Source organism: Carassius auratus, unplaced genomic scaffold, assembly GCF_003368295.1.
Source record: "Carassius auratus strain Wakin unplaced genomic scaffold, ASM336829v1 scaf_tig00214233, whole genome shotgun sequence".
In the NCBI taxonomy this organism is placed as follows: domain Eukaryota; kingdom Metazoa; phylum Chordata; class Actinopteri; order Cypriniformes; family Cyprinidae; genus Carassius; species Carassius auratus.
Window position 1 is genome coordinate 67,691 of NW_020527570.1, and position 22,373 is coordinate 90,063.

Genomic DNA, 22,373 nt, shown 5'->3' on the forward strand with positions numbered 1-22,373 from the left:
TGTGAGATTAGATGAATCTGGTCCCCATGAGGAACAATAAACGTTGTGTGTGAAAGGTCCCCATGAGGCCCGTTTTATTCAATATGTGTGTGTGTGTGAGCGCAGACAGAGGATGTTGGACAGGGATAAATGTTTAAAATGATGCTGATTGTCTCATTGGTCATTCAGTGTCTGCATCAGATTAGCCTCTTGTTTTTCCATGTTGTGAAATCTTCTCATTATTGGTGTTGTCTCTTGCAGGAGAGCAGCATTGCTGCTAATAGCAGAGCAGCAGGTGACTCTGATGCTTCTCTCCAGTCACAGACTCCAGTGGATGATGCTTCTCTCCAGTCACAGACTCCAGTGGATGATGCTTCTCTCCAGTCACAGACTCCAATGGATGATGCTTTTGGTCAAACCAGGTCTCCTCAACAGGTATGGTCACATTTATCAATGGAAAGTTATGTCTACTGTCAGTTTTTTCCATGTTTTTGGTGCATATTTTGATGCTTATCTGCTGTAAACTAGTTCCCTCAACAGTTTATCAACATGTGTCCAGTAGGTTAGAGGTAGTGGAATATTTGGGGCCAGTTTTGTCCTTCACAAGTAACTTTTTCTTGGTTAATTGGTGCTTTAAAATTTTCACTCACGACGTCCCCACAACACACTTTTGGTCGCTCAGTGTTGGGAGTTGAGATGTTGTGTGAGATTAAATGAATCTGGTCCCCATGAGGAACAATAAACGTTGTGTGTGAAAGGTCCCCATGAAGCCCATTTTATTCAATATGTGTGTGTGTGTGAGCGCAGACAGAGGATGTTGGACAGGGATATTTTCTACTCTTGATCTCTGGTCAACTTTTTTATTTTCATATTTCAAATGCAATAGAAATGTCAAATATTGTTTATACTTTGTTTACAGATTGCAACCCAGAACCACAGTGAAAATGAGATTTTTGTGCCAAAACTGAGACGGACTAAAAGTGTCATAGTAAGTTTAAGTCACAACAAGAGACGTGGTCTTTTTTTTTTTTTTTTTTTTCTCATTCCTAAGATCATTCTCCTCATCAGTAATTTATGTAATATTAATATATTCTCATGTGATATTGACTGCAAAGTATCAGAGAATTATTCAATTTTATTTTACTTTAAGACCAAAATGATCAGTTTTTTTTTTTTTTTGTCAGAACAACTGTTCATAACTTTTGCACTGAGAACTTTATTATAACATGGTAAGAAGCAGCAAATCATCACATGTGACTTGCAAAATTGAGAAAAAAAAAAAAAACTCAACAGATTAACAGAGACACATTAAATTGGCTACTATTGTCAAAATCAAATGATCAATTAATTGCAGCAGTTCTACCCATTTCTTTCTTTATTTTATTTTTAGATGAAAGATACAAATCTTGAAGATTCTGATGAGCTCTTTGATTCTACACCAGAGAGTTCCGATGATTATGTTCCAGATACCACTTCTGAAAGTGACAGTGATGTTAGCCTTACACTAAACCAGGCAAAACGTCGGCTTCTTGATGAACTGGATATTGATCAGTCTGGCTCAGTGAGTTGCCCTGATTGTGACACCACAACGTCAGACAAAATGCACAATGTTGCGTCTGAAGCATCTGGAACAGGAGAAGAACCCAGTTCAAGTCAGAACACAACAGACGGAATAGTTGTTAGTGCATACCAAAAAAGAGATGGTGCTAGAGTGTACAACAAGAGACATTACTGCTTGTACTGCAGTAAACCCTATGCTAAGATGGCAAGGCATCTAGAAAGTTCACATGAAAATAAGTCTGATGTGGCTAGAGCTCTAAGCTTTCCAAAGGGTTCAAAGGAGAGGAAAAACCAGCTTGATTATATTCGCAACAGAGGAAACTATGCTCACAATGCAGCTGTTATGGAGTCAGGAAAGGGGGAACTAGTGCCATTTAAACGACCACGTAAAGAAGTGCAGGGAGAAGATTTCATGCATTGTGCATACTGTCAAGGACTTTTTACAAGAAAGGTCCTGTGGAGACACATGCGTACTTGTAGACTTCAACCACAATCAGACCCTCCCAAACCAGGAAAAAACCGTGTTCAGTCCATGTGTACCTACACAGGGCCTGTGCCTTCAAACATGACCAAACAACTGTGGGGAGTAATCAGTGCCATGAATCCTGACCCAATCACAGATATAATAAAAAATGACAGAGTAATTACTGATATTGGGCAGCACTTGTTGAACAAAGGTGGGCTATCAGATAAGAATAAACAATGTGTGCGGGAGAAGATGCGAGAACTGGGAAGATTGATTCACAATGCCAGGAAAGTCACCTCCTTAAAAACACTGGAAGATTGTGTAAATCCAAAGAAGTACATGGAGACCGTCAAAGCTGTTAAGTATACATGTGGGTATGACAGTGAAACCGACAAATTCTTGATTCCATCTCTTGCTAACAAGCTTGGGAATTCCCTGGTTAAAGTATGCAAACTCTTGAAAGCTCAGGGCTTAATCTCCAATGACAAACAGCTTGTGAAGAATGCCAGTGAGTTTCAAGAAGTCCATGCGAATAAGTGGAACGAGATGATTTCTGCTACAGCATTGAGGAATATCAGGGAAGCAAAGTGGAATGTGCCCACGCTCATGCCCTTTACTGAAGACGTACAAAAACTGCATACTTTTCTCAGTCAAGTGCAAGATGAGTGGTTCAACCTGCTCTCTGAAAGTCCATCTACTAAAGCCTGGATGGAGCTGGCCAAGGTGTGTCTAGCTCAGATGATTCTCTTTAATCGGCGGAGAGAAGGAGAGGTGGCGAGCATGCCTTTGTCTGTGTTTTTATCAAGAGACACTTCTGATCCACATGAGGATGTGGACTGGGCTCTCTCCGAAGTGGAGAAGAAACTCTGCAGACACTTCACAAGGGTTATCACCAGGGGAAAGCGTGGTCGGCCAGTTCCAGTCCTTCTGACTCCAAAAATGCTGTGTTCCTTAGAACTCCTTGTTAAGCAGAGAGAGGCGTGTGGGGTTTTAAAAGACAATGCCTATATGTTTGCTAGACCAGAAGCCATGACACATTTCCGAGGGTCAGACTGCCTCCGTGGCTTTGCAAAGGCTTGTGGTGCAAAGTGTCCCAAGGCACTGACATCTACCAGGCTGCGTAAGCATGCCGCGACCCTTTCAACAGTGCTGAACATGACCGACACCGAGATGGACCAGCTGGCAAACTTTCTCGGGCACGACATCAGAATCCATCGTGAGTTCTATCGACTCCCTGAGAAGACCCTGCAACTAGCCAAGATCAGCAAAGTTTTAATGGCTCTTGAGCAAGGAAGATTAGCTGAGTTCCATGGCAAGAACTTGGATGAAATTGGGATAGATCCTGATGGTTTGTTAATTTAATAGATTTTTTTTTAACCATCTATTCCTATACCAAGTTTGCAAACCATTATATACCACTGTAAAGCTGTATTTTGTACTTCCACAGAAAAAGTAGTTGACTGTGATGAGGAAGAACAAGTTAATGACTGTGATGAGGAAGACCAGAGCATACAAGAGGGACCCTGTTCATCTACTGTTGACGGTTTGTATTACTGTCAAAATACACCATTACATTTTTGTAGTTATTGATTGTTATCAGTCAAGTGACTTGTGAAGACCTGATGGGCAAACACATTGTTCCAGCGCAGAAGATGATTCAGTACACTAAACAAGTATTTATTTTTTGTCAAAACTACTGTCAATGCCTCCAAGCTATTCTTCAACATTATCATTTTATTACATATGATTAAGTATGAATATAAATTTATCTATTTTATTATCAACATGTTTTATTGTAAACTTTTTGTTTTTGAGGAACTTAATACTATAAAATTAAGGGTTCATAAGAGAAAGTTACATTTATTATGTAAAGCTAGCTGATCCACTCTCTTCTGTTGGGTGGGTCGAGGCACAAAACGAATTGTGACATGATTCCTTTTTGACTAAAATAAAACGAAGTACTCTGTTTAAAGAGTTTGAGCTTATTTTTTCTAAAATGTTTCTTGAAAAGACATGATGTAGATTGTAGTTCAGCTATACTTGCAATGATTAAAACAACTGCACACTTTAGCGTTAATTTCACTTACGGTATCTACTGTATAATCATGATTAAAATCATGAGTTGGACAATAGCACCCATCACTTGTGCATTGTCAGAATTTTATAGCACATTTACTACTATTTTTTTTTTTTATATATATATATTACTTCTCTTTCTGAAAATGTTGAACTTTGATTATTTTCCATCAAAGCTTCAGCCGAGGTGGCACTTCCTGCTACCGAGAGGAATATGTCACACAAGAGAGGCAAACCATCATCAGAAGTGCCGATGTCTTCAGGAGCCAGTGCTATGAGACCACCTTGCAAAGGTGAACTCTTTACATATTTCTCTTTGGTACGTCTGTTGTTTTCTGTAGGATTAAATTCAACTAGAATTGGCTAAACGTTGCAGTAGCAGCCACATGGTAAAAAAGAATGCTCATTTTAATCACTAAGCTTATATCTGTTTGTCATTTTATCCCTGAGAAATTCTAAATTCATGCCTCTGTCATTTAAAAGCCACCAGTTACCCTACACTGAAAAAAAAACAAGAGGTAAATTTACTTAATTTTTATTTGGCAAGTTTTTGCACAATCATTTTTCAAGTAAATTTAACACATTTGGAAATTAAGTAAATCTACGTAAGTAAAAAAAATAAAAAAATGCATTGCATATTGTCTCTAGAGAGGGTCATAGATCCTTCTGAAATTCATAAATGCACCGTATCTGGCAAGAATATCAATCTCTCCTCTCTCTCTCTCTCTCTCTCTCTCTCTCTCTCTCTCTCTCTCTCGACAATTCAAAAAATGACTACAGACATCGTGTTATATCTTATGTATTTAGTCACAAATTTCTGACCTAATTCTAGTTAAAGTACCCCTTTTATGCTTACTCAGGTATGACCTTTTTATGTAGTGTGTAATATAAAAGATCAAATGTAAAAGGTCAAAGTTCAGGACAAATTAAATTAGTCTCCCAAAAGGAAGAAACGAGTCCTGCGTAATTCCAGACTTCAGGTTTTCATTGGCTGTGTGCGAATGTGTAATTTGACCTACTCTCAAACAGCGGTAGAACCGACAACAGACTGGGACATCTGACCAATCAGAACAGAGTCGAGCTTCGATAAAGGAGGGTTTAGAGAGAGATCGAATCCTTGAATGAATTCAGAATTCAGAACTTCAGATTTGAATTCCAGCATACACTCTTAATCATTTCTTATTTTCTGATCACTTTAAGGTAAAAGAAGCCAGAAGAAAGCTCCCTGGCAGCAGGCAGAGGTGCAGGCGGTGGAAAGGCACCTGAAGTCATTCATCATATCTGGCACTGTACCAGCAAAGAGTGACTGTGAGAAATGCTTGAAAGCTGAACCACAAGCTCTGAGGAACCGCGATTGGAAGACAGTAAAATTTTATGTTTATAATCGCATTACAGCTTTCAAAAAGAAATTGCAGTGCAGATAATACTGTAAAGATGCAACTATCTGGCATGGCAAGTTTTGTTAAAGTTAAAGCCACAGCAGCACTTAAAGAAATAGAATAACTTAAACCGTTAAACCAGTGCAAGGCCACACGCTGAAAGCATTGGTCTAACAAAAGTTGAAATCCATGTTTGTGAAAGGAAGCATGGTGAGAGTTTATATATATATTTTTTTTACATTTAGTATAACAGGACTTTTGAGGTTTTGTTTTGAGGTTTGACTTAGAGTTATGTGAAATTTAACTAAATAAAAGTTGAATTCAGTCATTTTAATCTGAATTATTGTCTTGAAGTTCAAGTAGTAGTAGGTTTATTGTATTGATAAGTATCCAGTGAGTAGTAGCTGATGTGGGGTGGTTGGCTGGGGCTAAACACTACTTTAAAATAATTTAAAGAAAGAATAGTTCGAAGTGGAAAGGTTTAAATGTTTGACTTGTGGGTATGATATGAGTTGGAACATATACAGGCAATCATTCACTATGCTAAATCCTTTGTATTCACATGTGCAAAATGCAACTTAGAAGTCGTCCTAACTGAAGATAACTTGCACTGAAGGATTTGTAAAACATGTCAGTGCCATTGTTTTGTCTCAAAATGCAAACCAGTAATGTTTTTTTCTAAGGCATTTTAATAGAAGCTGTTTCTATACCCAGAGGTGGGTAGTAACGAGTTACATTTACTTCGTTACATTTACTTGAGTAATTTTGGGGGTAACTAATACTTTTCGGAGTATATTTAAAGACTTTATACTCTTGCTTGAGTAAATTTTTTTGGGAAAAATCTGTGCTTTTACTTCGTTACTGTGGGTGAAGCTCCTCTCGTTACTTTATCTTAATGCAATAAATGTTGTAAATGCTTCAGTTTATTCCAAACGCGCCGTCTACTTTTCTCTGGATGGAGATCCTTATTAGATGAACACCGCGTGTGCTGTCTACTGTTTAACAGGTAATAACTTGGGCTACATTCGATTACAGTAGCTACACGATACCACTGTGACATTAGTTTGTTGTACGTGTATGGCTTATAACAGAGGGGAGTCAAGTTGAATGCAGCTTCCAAAAGACAAAAAATAGCTGATTAAGATTTTATTAATTGTAATACAATCACACCGGCGCGAGTACGTTCAGCAAGTCATATCATCAGCTGTTAAATTCAGATCTGTGATCGCTTGCTGGCGCTGAGCCAGAGACAGACGCGTTTTTACAGCGCTGCACATTAACCAATCACACACGATTCTGTTGAGCTTATTAAAGCATTGACCAATCAGAGGTGTTCCGATGAGTCATCGCTGAAATGTCGGTGCTTCCTTCACACGCTCACTGATTGTAGACCGCTTTCTGGAGAATTCTCTCGTCAGAAACAACAAAGTGCAGATGTGTGTATGAATCTATAATTAAGATATTGTTTTCACAGTGTTAACAGTTTCAGTGATTTTAATGGGAGTTTCTGAGAGTGATTGAAATCTAGACTGTCAGTGAAAATGATCTTTAATAATGTAAATGTTATTTGCTCTCTTTCTGAACAATGAAAGATTACTAGCAATATTTATATCACATTAACTTTTAATGTTAAATTCACATTTAATATAAAGTCAGGCGTATTAAAAATATGTTATGCCATGACACATATATCTGTTACTTAAGTAAACAGACAGGGTTTTATAATAAATTACATAAATTGGAGTAAAGGCTGATGAAATATAAACATTTATACACACACACATACATTACATACATTTTATCTATATATCTTAATAAAAATAGGCTCAGTATATATGACCCAAAGTAACTAGTAACTAACCACTTGAGTAGATTTTTTTTTTTTATCCGATACTCTTACTCAAGTAACTATTCAAGACTAGTACTTTGACTTTTACTTGAGTACAGTTTTTGGGTACTCTACCCACCTCTGTCTATACCCTAATTTAAGTAAGGCCTATTCCTGGTAATCTGTCTGTGAAACTGGGCTTTTGTGCGAGAATGAAGCTTTGCATCACGAACCATTTGCAGGACTCACTACAGTATAGATCCACATAAAATAAAGTGAAATTTCAAAATTGTAACTTTTGTACTACTAATAAACATTTAAATTTTACTTTGTGGATTAAACCCATTTTAAGAGCAAAATATCAAATGCAGTAAAATGCCTTTTATTTGTCATTTGTAATATTTATTATTGCAAGGTCCCCTCAAATCATGGGAATGTGTGTATTAGTGTGTGCGCAAGGTCCCCTCAAATCATGGGAATGTGCGTATTAGTGTGTGCGCAAGGTCCCCTCAAATCATGGGAATGTGCGTATTAGTGTGTGCGCAAGGTCCCCTCAAATCATGGGAATGTGTGTATTAGTGTGTGCGCAAGGTCCCCTCAAATCATGGGAATGTGTGTATTAGTGTGTGCGCAAGGTCCCCTCAAATCATGGGAATGTGTGTATTAGTGTGTGCGCAAGGTCCCCTCAAATCATGGGAATGTGCGTATTAGTGTGTGCGCAAGGTCCCCTCAAATCATGGGAATGTGTGTGTATTATGCAAATGATATGCATAAAATATGCTAATTTGGTCCCTGTAAGTTATGTTCACCCGATATTTCAGAAGTCCCCATTAAGCATGGTCAAGACATTACTTCATTAATTCAGTTGTCTGAAGTCGTGTATAGGCTAAGAGAGCTATGGTTAGTGTCCCTAATTTTTTTCAAACCTCAAAACCCTTTAGAAAGGGTGGTCCCCACATGTGATGATTAAAAAGTTGGTCCCCATCAAACATGGAAACCAGTATGTGTGTGTGTGTGTGTGTGTGTGTGTGTGTGTGCAGGTGCGTAAAGAGTACGGGAAGTGTCTGCGGACTCACTGCTACAGCGGGAAGAGCGTGGAGTCGTCCATGGGTTCGGTGAAGAGCTCGTCATCACGCGGCCCGGGACGATACTCCTCTGCGTCGCAGGTACAAACACACACAAACACAGCAGCACAAACACAAGAGATCTTGTGAGTGTCCGTGTGTGTATTCTCTCTCACTCTCTGTCTCTCTCTCTCTCTCTGTGTGTGTTTCTCTTGTTTTCTTTCATCACAAGGTTCATCATCCTCCTTGTATGACAAACTCCTCACAGTTACAGTATGAGCAAGTAACTATCAGCCCCGTGACTTCACACACCTCACACCTGAGCAGCTCTCGCTCTCGCTCACGCTCAGTCTGTTAGAAACACTTCAGGAAGAGTCAGGAAGGGCTTCAATTCTGTAAACTTATGGTCAACAGATTGGAGTAATTCATATATTTTAATGATTTTAAGTCTCTTATTCTCACCAAAACTGCATTTATTTTATAATTTTTTTAAATGTAATTTAATGTTGTGCTTAAAGCTGAATTTTTAGCATAATTTCTCCAGTCTTCAGTGTCACATGATCTTCAGAATCATTCGTGACCCTGGAGCACAAAACCAGTCTTCAATCTTTGAGGTATATTTGCAGCAATAGCCAAAAATACATTGTGTGGGTCAAAATGAAGCGAGATGCAGGCAGGATTTCCATCACGTGTTGTCCTCGTGTCAAACAAATCTAAAGCTTTACATATCTGTGCTTCAATATCTCATTTCCATGGTAACCGTTTGTCTGGTTACATGATCTCCATGGAGACGAGGTTTCCAATTTGACCTTTGGCCTTTCAGGAGTCGTGTGTAAACATGTAATGAGAGTCTGACATGCAGCAGAATCCCACTCGTCTGACCCGTGATCGCCTGTGTGTGTGTGTGTGAATGTCAGAGAGATGAGGAACAGACACACGATTCTTATACTGACAAACAGACGCTGCTGTGGTGTGTTGAGGAGCGTTTTAGATTGGATACAGCAAAAGAAAGAGCATTTTGTCATGTGGTTCCTGACCAGTAATGTTTAAGAGATTGAACGGCTGTTCGGTTTGATTTCTGACTGATGAGTGTGTGTCAGATGAAGTGATCTGTCTCTGATCATGTGAGGAATGTGTGTGTGAACCGCTGTTGTTGTTCACAGAGCCGAATCCGCCGCATGTGGAACGACACGGTGAGGAAGCAGTCCGAGTCTTCATTCATGGCTGGAGACATTAACAGTGCAGCGACACTCAACAGAGGTACAAGCACACACACACACACACACACACATACACACACACACACAAAATCACACTATCACACACACACGCGTGCACACACACATGCACACACACACGCACACACACAATCACACACACACACACATATCATATGAACACGCGCACACACACTTACACTTACACACATCATATGGACACACACCATACACCCTACACCCACACACACGTCACAAAAACAAGAGCATATGTTTGTAAACACAATCCACTGTGAAGAACAAGTGCACTTCACATTGAGTTCTTGTACTGAATGTCAAATTTTAAAACTATACTTTTTACAAAATATACATTTACTAGCAAATAATATAATATTGATTAAATAAAAGGACACTTTCATGATTGTTTCTGAACACATTTAAGTACACTTTTAAAATGTTAAATAAAAAATTAAAATACTTTAAAGTACATTTTAAATCATGTTTTAATAATATGTTGTGGTGTTTTAGAGAAGTACACTTATCTCGATGTGCTACCTACCAAAGCATACGTAAAGTACCTGTAGTGTTCTTTACAATATTACATTAAAGTGCAGCTTCATCATTACAAATGTGTCATTTCAGATATATTTAAATGCATAACATACAAGTTTCGCCAGACATGACATAAAAGTACTTAATATTTGAGTTTGTCATAAATGCTTGTGTGCACATTCAGCAGTGCTTTAACCACGTGACTCGGAATGAGATCATTTTCAATTAGTTATTTTTTATTTTCAAAGTCAGATCCTACTGAAACGAGCTGAAGTTAACCAGCACCTGCAGAGTTTGGTGTCCTGGATAATTGCATGTTTGAAATCAGAGCAGAAAACAGGGAGGAAAAACAGATAAGACTTAAAACTATGCTTATGTTTCTTTAATGAAGATCTTTCCAATCCTGACATTCAGTACATTAAACATTTACAAGTAAATCCAGAGTCTGTGAGTTTCTCCTGACGTGCGTCTGAAATGCTGCTTTAATTGCGTGAGAAAAGTTGAGAAAAACCAGAACACGCAAATAAGTCTATTTTTTATGGCCAGTAAAATAAAAATAAAAAAGTGGTAATTAAACTTTTAAGACTTGAAGTAAATGACAGTGTGTTGAGTTAAGGAGAAAATAGAAAGTTAAAGTTAATAATTGTCAGCTGAATGTAATGAAGCTCAGTTCATTTACATCTAGATAATATTGATGTTCTCTCAACTCTGTGTGTGTTGTGTAAATGAGAGGTAAACCGGTGGATGAGGACTTAATTAGCCTGGAATATGCCGTATCTTACCAGGAAAGATTTCCAGTGGAGTGAAATGACGCTTCATTCCTCAGAGAAAGGACAGAAAACAGCTGATGCTGAGAAACATCTCGGGCTAATTCACACCGCAGACAATAATGCTTTCCACAAATAACACACACAACACTGGCACAGATGTCACAAATGTTTCTTGAGCTTGCCAAATGCATTCAAGGAAACATTTACCAAAACTGATTTGTGTGTGTGTTTTCCTCTCTGTTATTAGTATATTAGTTTTATGATTTTTGACTGATTTTTTTATGAATTCGAATGAACTAATTTGTACAATTTTGTATGATTTGTCTAAACCCCAGTGATGGGTATGTTTTAGGGGCGGGGTTAGTTGTAGGTAATTCATACAAATTAATATGAATCATGCAACTCATAAAATACGTACAATTTGGCAAGAATCGTATTAATTTGTAAGAGTGAGGTCGTACGAATTAGCCACCTAGTAAATATGAATTGCTGTGAGATCGGGCTGATCGGGCATATTTAATAACACGCCTTAAGTAGTTTTTACATAAATATATGTTGTGCTGAATGACGGTAGAATATTATTTCACCAATCTTTTGATATTCCTTCTTCACAAAAGTTGAAACATTAAAGTAAACACTTTACTTGCATTGAATATGATTTCTGTGTATATACAATCCCTCTTGTTTATGTCATTTGATGATATTTTAGGTAATCTAATCTAATAAATCTATACATTTATTGAGATATGAGAAGGTGTAGAGGTGCAAATGCCCTTATTCCAATAAGTATATTTAATGTTTAAAAATACCACCTTTATTTGAGGAAAGTGCAATGAAACCATTCAGATAATGACGAAAGTTTATAAAAAAAAAAAGAAAAGCTAGATATATGAGTCATTGTTTCCACTCGAGGCAGGTTTTATCAGATTTAGCTCACTTATAAGAACAGTTTTAAACTTACCCCCCCCCCAGACACACACACACACACACACACACACACACAGGGAAATGAAGCGCTGCTCTGAATATCAGACGCCTCTATGAAGCTGATTTCAGTCTTTCTCTCTTTCTGTCTGTGTTCTGATCAGAGAGACACTAATGTTCTGTTATGATGATGGATTGAACCTCTCCAGAGACAGGAGGTGTCACAATGGCAATAATTAGGCTCTCAGCACTTAACCAAAATGTTTGTGTGTGTGTGTGTGTGTGAGATGCTCCATCACACACGCTGCTCAGAGCGGACAGATGTATTAACCAGAGACACAAAGCCCAACTCAGAGGAAGAGTGTGTGAGAGACATACAGAGAAATCACATGACTCATCAAGACACACACACACACACACACACACACAGTCAACCTGTGAGACACAAAAGCATCAAACAATTACAATATCTACAGAAAACTATCTGTAGTCAAAGGAAACATTTTAAAACTTATTTTAGGACTGCCAGTTAGTGTAAAAATATAAATATTAATCAAGGGTTATTATATTTTTTTTATTTGTTCATGTATTTATTTATATATAATATATAACCGTGTGTTTACACAGAACATATTTAGTAATAGGTTTGTATAATATAGTAGTTAGCTACCCTAATACTATGACTTTATTCCTAATCATCTTGAGATGGATTCTGCTAAATTAAAATGTTTAGCTTATAAAATCTGGCAAATGTGTTAACTGAACACATTTTAATTATTGCACATTACAGAGTTTTAATCATGTTAATGTGTTAATTCTGACAGTCATAATTTGTTTATGAATCATTTTTTACCTCCTCAAATGGATGTTGTTGCCATGGAGGTTTAGCTCACTTTTGGAGAGGTTTTTATTTATTTAGAAGTCTTGTGTAATAGTTTCCTCTGCAGAAAAAGCTGCATTTTAACTTCAGACTCAGTGAAGCTCCCTGTCGGTGTATTTCTGTCCGTGTCGTATCACCGAAGCTGATCATCTCAGTGTTCAGCGAATGATTTTCAGAGGTGTATAATTAGCCGACAGCATAATAAACATGCCTACGCTGATAATCACTGTTCATATTGGACAAGGTCTTCACTGCAGAATCAAAAAGAAAGTGATTACATAATGTGTTTGACTAGTTGGTAGGTCATTTGGGTTAGGATCACATCCAGACTTGTTTGTTTGGGTTAAATAAGCAGATAAAAAAAATAAAAAAAATAAATGGCTATAACAAGTCCTGTTATTGCAAATTCAAACAACGAGAGCTGAACTGAAAGCATTATATCCGTATTGATAACTAAAAGCATAATTAAATTATCTAAATTATTTAATAAACAAACACAGGGTTAGGCGATGTAAAACATTGTGAAAATCCAATTTTGTGGAAATGGGTGGGCACAGATTCTGTGTGGGCCTGTTCAGAATAATAATAGATGCACTGCTCACAACTGGACATTGCAATCCAGCAGTAATTGTCTTGAAAGTGAAGAAGATGGAGGGGAATTCGTTACAAAAGCAGTGCTTTAAAGGGAATGCATTTTCAAGACATCTTGGAGAGATAGAACTGTCAGAATGTTAAAGCACGCTTGCATGTTAACAACCTTTCAGAGAAGTTGTGTCTGTAAATTCATCCCTATTTATCACCACTGCTGTGATGGTTTGATGAGCAGAGATTACCTTCCTGTGTTAAGGGGAGTCTGAACAGAACACAACGAGTTTGACTCGTTTTAAATATCCAATAGCCTTTTCAATCAAACATCAAATCAGGTTTATTGTCACACCATCAACAGCATGTGTGCCGTTGTGAGTGAAAAGCTTGAGAGAGTGCTCCACTGACACATTTAACACGTGACAGTATACTTGTGTACAGTATATACACTTTCAAAAACTATACATATACAAACATAATACAAATAGTCTACAAATGGACACATAGAGTGGTTGTAGATGAAATGGTTAATACATGTACAGTAGGGGATTGGGGGAGGAACATTCTCATTTGTATGGAAGCCTTTTTCTGCCAAAAAAAAAAAAAAAAACATTTTGGTAAATCATTATTATGACATAAAAAGTCATAATTATGAGATAATCTCAATTATGTGATTATGAGACTGGCAGAACATGGAAACTGGGAGATTATGGGAAAATTACGAGAAAATACATAATTAAGAGATAAACTTAATATTATGACAAAAAGGTTGAAATTATGAGATAATTTTAAATATGGAATAAAGAAAGAGTTATAAGATTATGACAGAACTTGTAAATTGTGAGATGAAAAGTCAGTTGTTACATAAAAACCTAAATTGGCAAAGTCCAAATTATGAGATACTGTCATAATTACTGTCATAATGAGATAGTCTGAACTATGAGAATTCAAATTTATAAGTCATTATGTGATAAAAACCTTTATGAGATTATGACACAAAATAGAAATTGAGAGATACAAATCAGTTATTACATGAAAATCAAAAGTGAAAAATGGTCATAATTATGAAAAGTAATTCTTGACGAGATAAAGTCTAAATTAAGAAGTCAAAAATATGAGATTTAATACTTTACAATAATACTAGACATTTAACTCATCATGACTTAGTATCTCATAATCATAATTTAATACAGCATTATTTGTCTTTATGTAGTGGAAATGGGCTTCAACACATTCTAGAATGCATTTGGTTGGAGGGGGGTTATATATGCCCTAGGTGCAAAATTAGTCATCAATATTGTTGTTCTTTGTAAAAGAGATCATGTTCACTTAAAATGCACTGCAGCACTCACTCACATAGACCGTCAGAGTGCTAACATTGGTTGAATGCTCTTGCTTTTTATTTTATTTTATTTTTATCTGTGGCTGCTGATGAGTGGTCTGTATGATAACGATGCTAACATTGTTGCTGCGTTTGTTTGATCTTCTCTGTGTGTTCTTCTCTCCATCTGTGCGGCTGTATCAGGTGCCATGGCCAATCACCTCATCCCAAACTCTCTGCTGCGCGCTCACGCCTCTAACAACCCCTATAACACCTTACTGGGCGATTCAGCCATCTATAACAACCCCACCCTCAGCATGTACAACACTCAAGGTGTGCTGCATTCTTCCGTTGCTTTGACTTCCAGTGCACTAACTGTGTGTGTGTGTGTGTGTGTGTGTACAGTATGTGTGTGTGTGAGTTGGGGATAAGGGCTCCGCTATTTGGCTTCATACTGAATGTGTCTGCGGTCATCTTTGTCTTTTGTCTGGTACAGTCTGAGCCAAACAAACATGTAATTCCCAATGAAAAATGAGTTCATCAAGCTGAAATAATTATAATAACTGATAGCTACATTTAGCTGCTTGACAGAAATGCGACTCAATCTTTATATGCATTAGTGCCTAATTGCAGAATAAAATCAAATCACCCGCTCCTTTGAAGTCATGTCACACTAATGTGTCTGCTGCAGATGGGTTTGGACAGCCAAACTTGGCTTGATGCAACTCAAAACAATGAATGTGCCTCTTGCATGTGAAACACTCAGTAAGACTTCATTACAGACCAAAAATCTGCAGCAATGACCTCAAGAGACCTGACACAAACATGAGATAAGGACATTTTAATCTAGCCAGGAATGCGACTGCAAATTGAATAAATGCATCATAACACAAAATAGATATACTCTTCTGAAGATGTGCCAGTCTAATGCGACAGTGTTGCTACACAGTTTTTTTTTTTGGCATGTTGCAGTATTCATGCAGAATGCAGACATCACACATCTAGGGTGTTCATGCACTCATGCAGCAATGCTTCCACAATGCCTGGCATTTCAGGAGGAGCAAGGCAAATGCATTTTTTTTTTTTTTTTGCCATAAATTGTTTTGACAGTGATAGACAATTTAATGTGATATGTTGCAACACTGATGCAATTGAAAATAATTATGCATTCCCTATATGCAAACACTCAGATTTTTGGCCAGAAATCTACCATGTTTGCATGCTGCAGTGCTTGTAGTAGGCCTGAAATTTCAGGAAAAGCAAGGTAGAGCAATTTTCTCATCTAGAGAGAAATGCGATTTCAAACTTGTGTTTGCATTAGTGCTTAATCACAAGACAAAACTGTCCAAACTGGAACTGAAGACATATAGTACCAGTTTAATGTGCCTTGTGCACAGGTTTGGTCTGTGACGCTACTGAGTTTTTTTGGCTTGTCAAAGTATTGGTGAAGCTGAAAACAATAAATGCTTTCCTTTCATTCAAACACTCAGTAAGACTTCACATATCTTGAGTGTTCTTTCAGACCAGAAATCTGCCATGCCCTTATGCTGCAATTTTCACCATGTCATTTCAGTCCCTGCACGTCATAACAAATGCATCTGCAAACTTTATAAATGCATTAATGTCTGGCATTTCAGAAGATCCATGGTTTGACAATATTTTTTAACTAAACAGAAATGCAACTGCAACTTGAATTACAATACCAAATCGTACGGTCTTTAGGTGCTAGGTATTTCTGTGGTGTGTCACAGAACTGATGCAACTAAAAATAAATTCGCTCCATGCATGCAAAACACGGAGTAAGACTTCATACAAAGTGTTTAGACTTGAAGACATGTCACTCTCATGTGTCTCACGCAAAAGGCATTGGACAGATGCTAGGAGTATTTAGTGGCGTGTCACAGCACTGATGTGTCTCAACAGAGCACGCTTTTTCAGAGCTACATAGAAAAACGTTTTTTTCAAAGCAGTACTTCATATGCCTATCGCATTCTTTTAGAACATGAATCCACGGCGCTCTCACGCTGAGATGCACGCAGGAGGCCTGGCTTCTCGTATTAGCAGTAACGCATCTCTGCATGCAGCTGTCTCACTCCATCTCGCCCTGTCTGTCTGTTGCACTGGTGATCTGCTTTCTCCCCGTCACCACCTGTTACCGCCACCTCCACTAACGCATGGATCTGAAAGAATTCAGAAGGCACTAGAGACGGAGAGACAGACGTGTTTCTGGACAGTGTCAGTGGGGAGGGGCGATCGCTGGATAACAACCTCATCATCTGCGTTGAAAACATTGTAGCGACCTTGAAATCTAATATCAATAAAAGCCCCGAAATTACGAATAGATCCCAGGCCACTTTTAATGTTCCTCTTTAGCCCGATCAATAACTCTCTTACCGAATCCAAGTCTAACTGTGGAACCGCGTTCAGAGCGGAGCGCGTCACTAATGGAGACAGAAGCCATTTATGTGCCCTCCAGAGAGTCAAGGGTCTTTAAAGCACAATTTTATAGCATTTACATGTGCATCCTGGGATTTGCAAAGGGACATGGGGGTGTGTGTCTGTATTTGAGAGGTCTGTGTGCATGTTCTATTTGAGCGGTCACTGTGAATGCTTACCTGTACCTTTTTCTCTTTCCTTTCCCATGCTGTCCTTTAAGAGCCCTACAGAGAGACAAGTATGGGAGTCAAACTAAACATTGCTTACCAAATGTAATTTCCCTTAACGTTATTACTCTTTCCCTAAAACTATAGTTAACGCCATTCTGCTAAGAGATGTTTTAGTCGATATTCTAATCGGAGAGCACTCTCAACCTCATTAAAATGAAAACCTAAGTTTTCTCATCTCTTCTTTAACACAAAGTGATGCTTTTGTTAAACTAGAAGCTGAGTGGACAGGTCTGTGTTTTGCAACCCTGGTCTTTTTCCACCAATTAAAATGTGCTTATTTGTCTAAGCCACTGATAAGTGAAACAAATGCTATTTATTTGTTTATGCTCAAATGTTACAGCTAAAAATTGGTAAACAAGAAAGTGATCCCACATTTTGTTATAAGAGTGTGAGAGTTTGTTATTAGCCCACACTTGCATGCTTCTTTTTATTAAGAATTTAACATCAAGATGCTGATAAAATGCAAAAGTTAATTAACTTAGAGAGATATATATAGGCGGAGAAGCTGCTCTCTCTGTACCCAATGATACTTGAGTGTTATATAAAGGCCAGCATGATTTGGTTTGTTGAATGCTTTGCGTGCATTAGCTGTTGTGTATCGTGGTGTGTTAGTGTCCGTGCGTTGTGTTTCTGTTGTGTTTGCCGGCTTTGCAGAGTGATTTGTGTATTATTTGCTATTGGAGATGAGGACAATCGAGGTTGCAAATTCATAGCCGAAAGATGAGTTTGACAGGTAAGTCCATCATTGCAGACTTAGCTGGCACGTTTCAGTGAATTCTGAAATGAGTTTTAAACCTCACATCAGCCTTGAACTCCTGACAAATCCAATCAATACCCAAAATAGCAATGGTTTGGAAGCTCAATGAGCGTCCACCTCAGGGATGAATGGTTTCAAGGTTTTTCGGTTTGTTTCGGCGAGCTGTTTTGCATGTCGGTCTTACAGATGCGCCAGGCGCAAGCTGATTTTAATTACTCTTCTCTCTGACTGTCCATTTGCAGAGGGAATCCTGAACAATGCTCGGGATACAAGTGCCATGGATACTCTACCACTGAATGGTAACCAAGGCAACAGCTACAGCTTAGCTAGTGCCGATTACATGAGAGACTGCGTGCAAATCATGGGCCGCACGTACAACGTACACGAAGAGACCACGCTGGAGAAACGCATCCTGAAAGAGCTCACCTCCAACTACCTGCCCACCTACCTGAACAACCACGGCCACACGGCCGAGCACGGACGCAACCTCATGAACAAGCTGGTTAACGAAGTCAGCAATGGAGGCGGGGTCAAAGACTCGCACATGCTGCCTGTCAATCTGACGTTGGGTTTGGACGACTCTGTGTCTCTCCCACATGAGGACTGTCTAGGGCTGGAGCTGATCAGGGAAGAGTCCAATGCACCCTTGCTTCCACGCCACATCCAGCCTCTTCCCTCCACCTTCAGCTCGGCTTCTTCATCGAGACGGCGCCTTCCGCAAGACAACAGCGAGAGTTTCTTCCCTCTGCTGACAGAGGAGCAAACGGAAGAGACTCCATCGCCGCAGAGAGACTCGCTCTACACCAGCATGCCCACGCTCCCCGACCCCGAGCGCTCTGACATGCATTCGCTGCCTCGCAGCGGTGACATGCACACGCTCCCCAGAAGCGGTGAGCCGGACGACGTGTATTATAAGAGCATGCCCAACTTGGGCTCGCGTAACCATCTGCACCAGCTGCATAGCTACTACCAACTGGGCCGCGGCAGCAGCGAAGGCTTTATCGTCCCACCCAAAGATGAGGTTTCCCCTGAAGAAACACCAAGGGAAACCGCTCACATGGTCACCAGCCTATAGAGGGCGCCAAACCCAGTCGCATTCACACCCGTAACCCATGACATTTCGACCTCTGCTGGCTCTTCTACGTTTCTGTACTGTTCTGTCGTCCGCAGTTGTTCACTTTAGCTTTTCTGTGTCCGCAGAGAAATTAACTGCACCAACAAACCTTGGGAGGCAATCTTGTATTCTGTTCAGGAGAGGATTACTCTTGCTTGTAAAGGAATGAAACCTGACATTCTTTGGATTCTATTGGTAGTGCACTTCTACTTCAAGGGAAAATGGACCCGAAAATGGATTTGCTGTATAACCTTGTGGGGGAGTGTGAGATTTCGAGGGTTTTTTTACTCTCTGCGACCCCGGAGGAATACAAATGACTGCCAAAAAACATTGTTAGTAGCTCAGTGCATCTAGTCAACACCAATCAAGTCTGTGACTCGAAAACGATTTTAATATCTTCTGTATACATATATTTGCTTTTTAAATATTTTTCTTCTTCTCACATGGTGAAAAGCAGCACGTTTTGCTGCGACGGAGAACAATATGAAGAAAGACGTCTTCACCATGTGCTCTTGGACATCATTTCTGTTCTTTGCTGTATTAATAACAAATATCGAGAAGCGGGGGAAGAACTAATACTGGATTATTCTACAATATTTCTATGTAAATGTACAGACACTAGTGTTACACAGGATAGTGCTTATTCTGTTCCTACGCCCTCCGCTTCTGTAACCATGGTGATTTCAGATCATTTCCTTTTCTCTCCCGGTGGTCTCGTCCTCAATGACAGGTTTTGATCCCTTGCTCTTTTTTTTTAATTATGTCTTTTACATTCACGTCTTCATTTCAGTGTGAATAATGGCAAGTAAAACAAAAATGACAGGATAGACAAAAAATAATTCCTATTTTCCTCGTTCGCTTTGATTTATAGACACCGGCTTGTAGATGAATGAAGAAAGGAAGCCCAACATTGAAAATATGTTGCTATTTTGGAGTAGAGATATGAGAGGTGTTATGGTATATGATCAGCGGAGGTCGTTTTCATTCAGACAGAGGTGCACTTGTGTGATTTAGCTGCAGAGATCCAGCATACCTTCTGTTTGATTTTTAATTTGTTTTTTTGGTGGGGAATGAATGGTTATTTATTTCACTGAGGGAAAAATTACAAACTTTTCTGCAAAAATGTCTGGGGGTAAATGAATGTGGCACATATTAGATTTTTTTATCATTACAAATATGATTTTATTTATTCTTTTATCCCTTTTTTCCTCCTGTGGTTGAATGACCTCTCACTAATATTTGTTGTAACAGTGAAACTTGTTTGCCAACAAATAAATGACTGACAGAGTGAAGCCGAGTCGCTGGGTTTCTGCGTTTTCTGCAACACGACACATTTTGTTAATTAGGGGCTCTTTTGATGAGAAACCTTATTAAACCATGTTACATATATGGTAAAAAAAGAAAAAAATATATAAGTAAAACAGATTTGATTGTGGTTTCAGGTGGATACTCTGTGTGCTGGTAATGACATTTTTCACTTTATAGAGAAAATCATCAATTAAATTAAAATGTAATTTATAAATAAATTGAAGATTGATTGCTTCAGAATTAAATTTCCAATATCGCTTAATTTGGTAACGAGCTCTAATGAAGCCACTTTCAGACCACATTTTGCATTTGCATTTAAAGTTATTCAAGTGATACTGAGAATATTACAAGCACAAGCAATTAATTCAGTGGAGTTGCACAAGCATACTAAATTTATATTAATGCTGAACTAAAATATCAGGCAAGTGGTTCGTCAGATGTTCCCAGAAGTGATGTGGCATGTAAAAAATGGTCAAATTAATGACTTCTGTCGTATCTTGTCACTCCACATTTCAGCCATTACCAAACAAATTGTATGTAAAACCTCATAACAGCAGTATTATATATATTTTTTTAAAAATCTGATTTAGATAGTAAAAGCCTGAATATAGAACATTTTCCATTTTAAACATATACACTTTCAAAAATTTGAAAATAAATGCTAAGTAAAGCAACGATGACAAAGAGCTAAAGTCATAATGTATGACAAACATCCTGCCATTAAAGTTTGTAGATGTGTATGTACGGAGTATACAAACCAGTCAATGTCTAATGCCTGCCAGACTGCCTAAATAAGATTTATTCTCCTTCATGATGACAGTTTTTACATTTCAATCAGTTCTGTCCGATAGGCACAACGTGAAAAGATGTTTTGGAATCCAGTGCTCTTTAAGGAAATTAAAAGATGCTGGGTACCGGGATGACAAGTTGCCATGGAGACAGAATTCTTCTTCAGCTCTATACGGAACAATGAGGAACATCTTTTGAAATTACTTCTATTGAGTTATAGATGAATCCTTGAAATGCTTGAGGTACAATGAAAGATTAAAGCGTCGTTCAGGGACGTTCGATTGGTGCTTGTGGCGCTGCTGTGCTGAAGACTTCATGTTTGATGGGTTAGTGAAGAAGTTCAACCACTGCATAAACTAGACTGGATTCATGTATCCAAATTAAATTCTGTTATCAGTTATTCACCATATTTATACAAATAAATCATTAAAATGAATTACATTAACACAAAAGGAAAACGTTGCTTGAAAAATGTTATTGTTATATAATAATGAAATCAGGATGTTTATTTTTATTATTTGAAGATGTTTATCTTAAAAAGTTTGTTGATATAATGTTAAGATGAGCTCTGGTTGATTGTGTGTGTGTGTGTGTGTGTGTGTGTGTGTGCACGTGCGTGTGTGTGGGGGTGGGTGTGTTTGTGTTTTCTACACTGATGTCAGTTTGATTGGCACTTTTGACATGTTTGAGTTAATGAAATGTGTTGCAATCTAACACCCTCTCTCTTACACACACACACACATACACACTCAGTCAATCTCTCACACACTTCACATTATTAATGAATCATTACAGCAGCTCATAATAGGCAGAATGCCAACATGCTTGCACAGTAGCTCAGAACACACTATCTCTCTCTCTCTCTCTCTCTCTCTCTCTCCCACACACACACACACACACACAGAGAGAGAGATACTGCACGATCAATGTAAATCAGCTGTAGTCTGGATGAGTTCATATTTAACTGTCTCGGAGCAGAACATCAGAACTAAATGTTTTCTCAGCTCTTTGGATTTTAATATTCCACACACTTATTTGTATTCAAATGAACATTATATGTTAACTAAAACCAAAACCAGTTAACTAAAACCAAGTATAAATAACATCTAAAGTAACATGTGTTTATTGCCCTTTTTCT

General features: G+C 38.3%; 2 protein-coding genes across 2 annotated transcripts in view; both read left to right on the forward strand.

The window, feature by feature from the left end:
• Nucleotides 1-20,435, forward strand: part of LOC113091575 (adhesion G protein-coupled receptor L3-like) — a gene marked incomplete at its 5' end in the record, with an annotated part of 77,145 nt that extends 56,710 nt beyond the window's left edge. Inside the window, 6 exons of the mRNA XM_026257138.1 lie at nucleotides 8,329-8,454; nucleotides 8,585-8,635; nucleotides 9,516-9,612; nucleotides 14,806-14,934; nucleotides 17,258-17,275; nucleotides 18,267-20,435. Of these exons, the coding sequence (XP_026112923.1) occupies nucleotides 8,329-8,454; nucleotides 8,585-8,635; nucleotides 9,516-9,612; nucleotides 14,806-14,934; nucleotides 17,258-17,275; nucleotides 18,267-19,099 (1,254 nt within the window). The remainder of the gene's footprint in view (nucleotides 1-8,328; nucleotides 8,455-8,584; nucleotides 8,636-9,515; nucleotides 9,613-14,805; nucleotides 14,935-17,257; nucleotides 17,276-18,266) is intronic.
• On the forward strand, nucleotides 374-6,034 carry LOC113091576 (uncharacterized). The gene is made up of 6 exons (XM_026257139.1): nucleotides 374-414; nucleotides 899-967; nucleotides 1,370-3,353; nucleotides 3,453-3,548; nucleotides 4,258-4,374; nucleotides 5,282-6,034. Exons 1-6 carry the CDS (start codon nucleotides 376-378, stop codon nucleotides 5,503-5,505), a joined length of 2,529 nt encoding a protein of 842 aa, XP_026112924.1. The 5' UTR covers nucleotides 374-375; the 3' UTR covers nucleotides 5,506-6,034.
• Nucleotides 20,436-22,373: the final 1,938 nt, after the last annotated feature.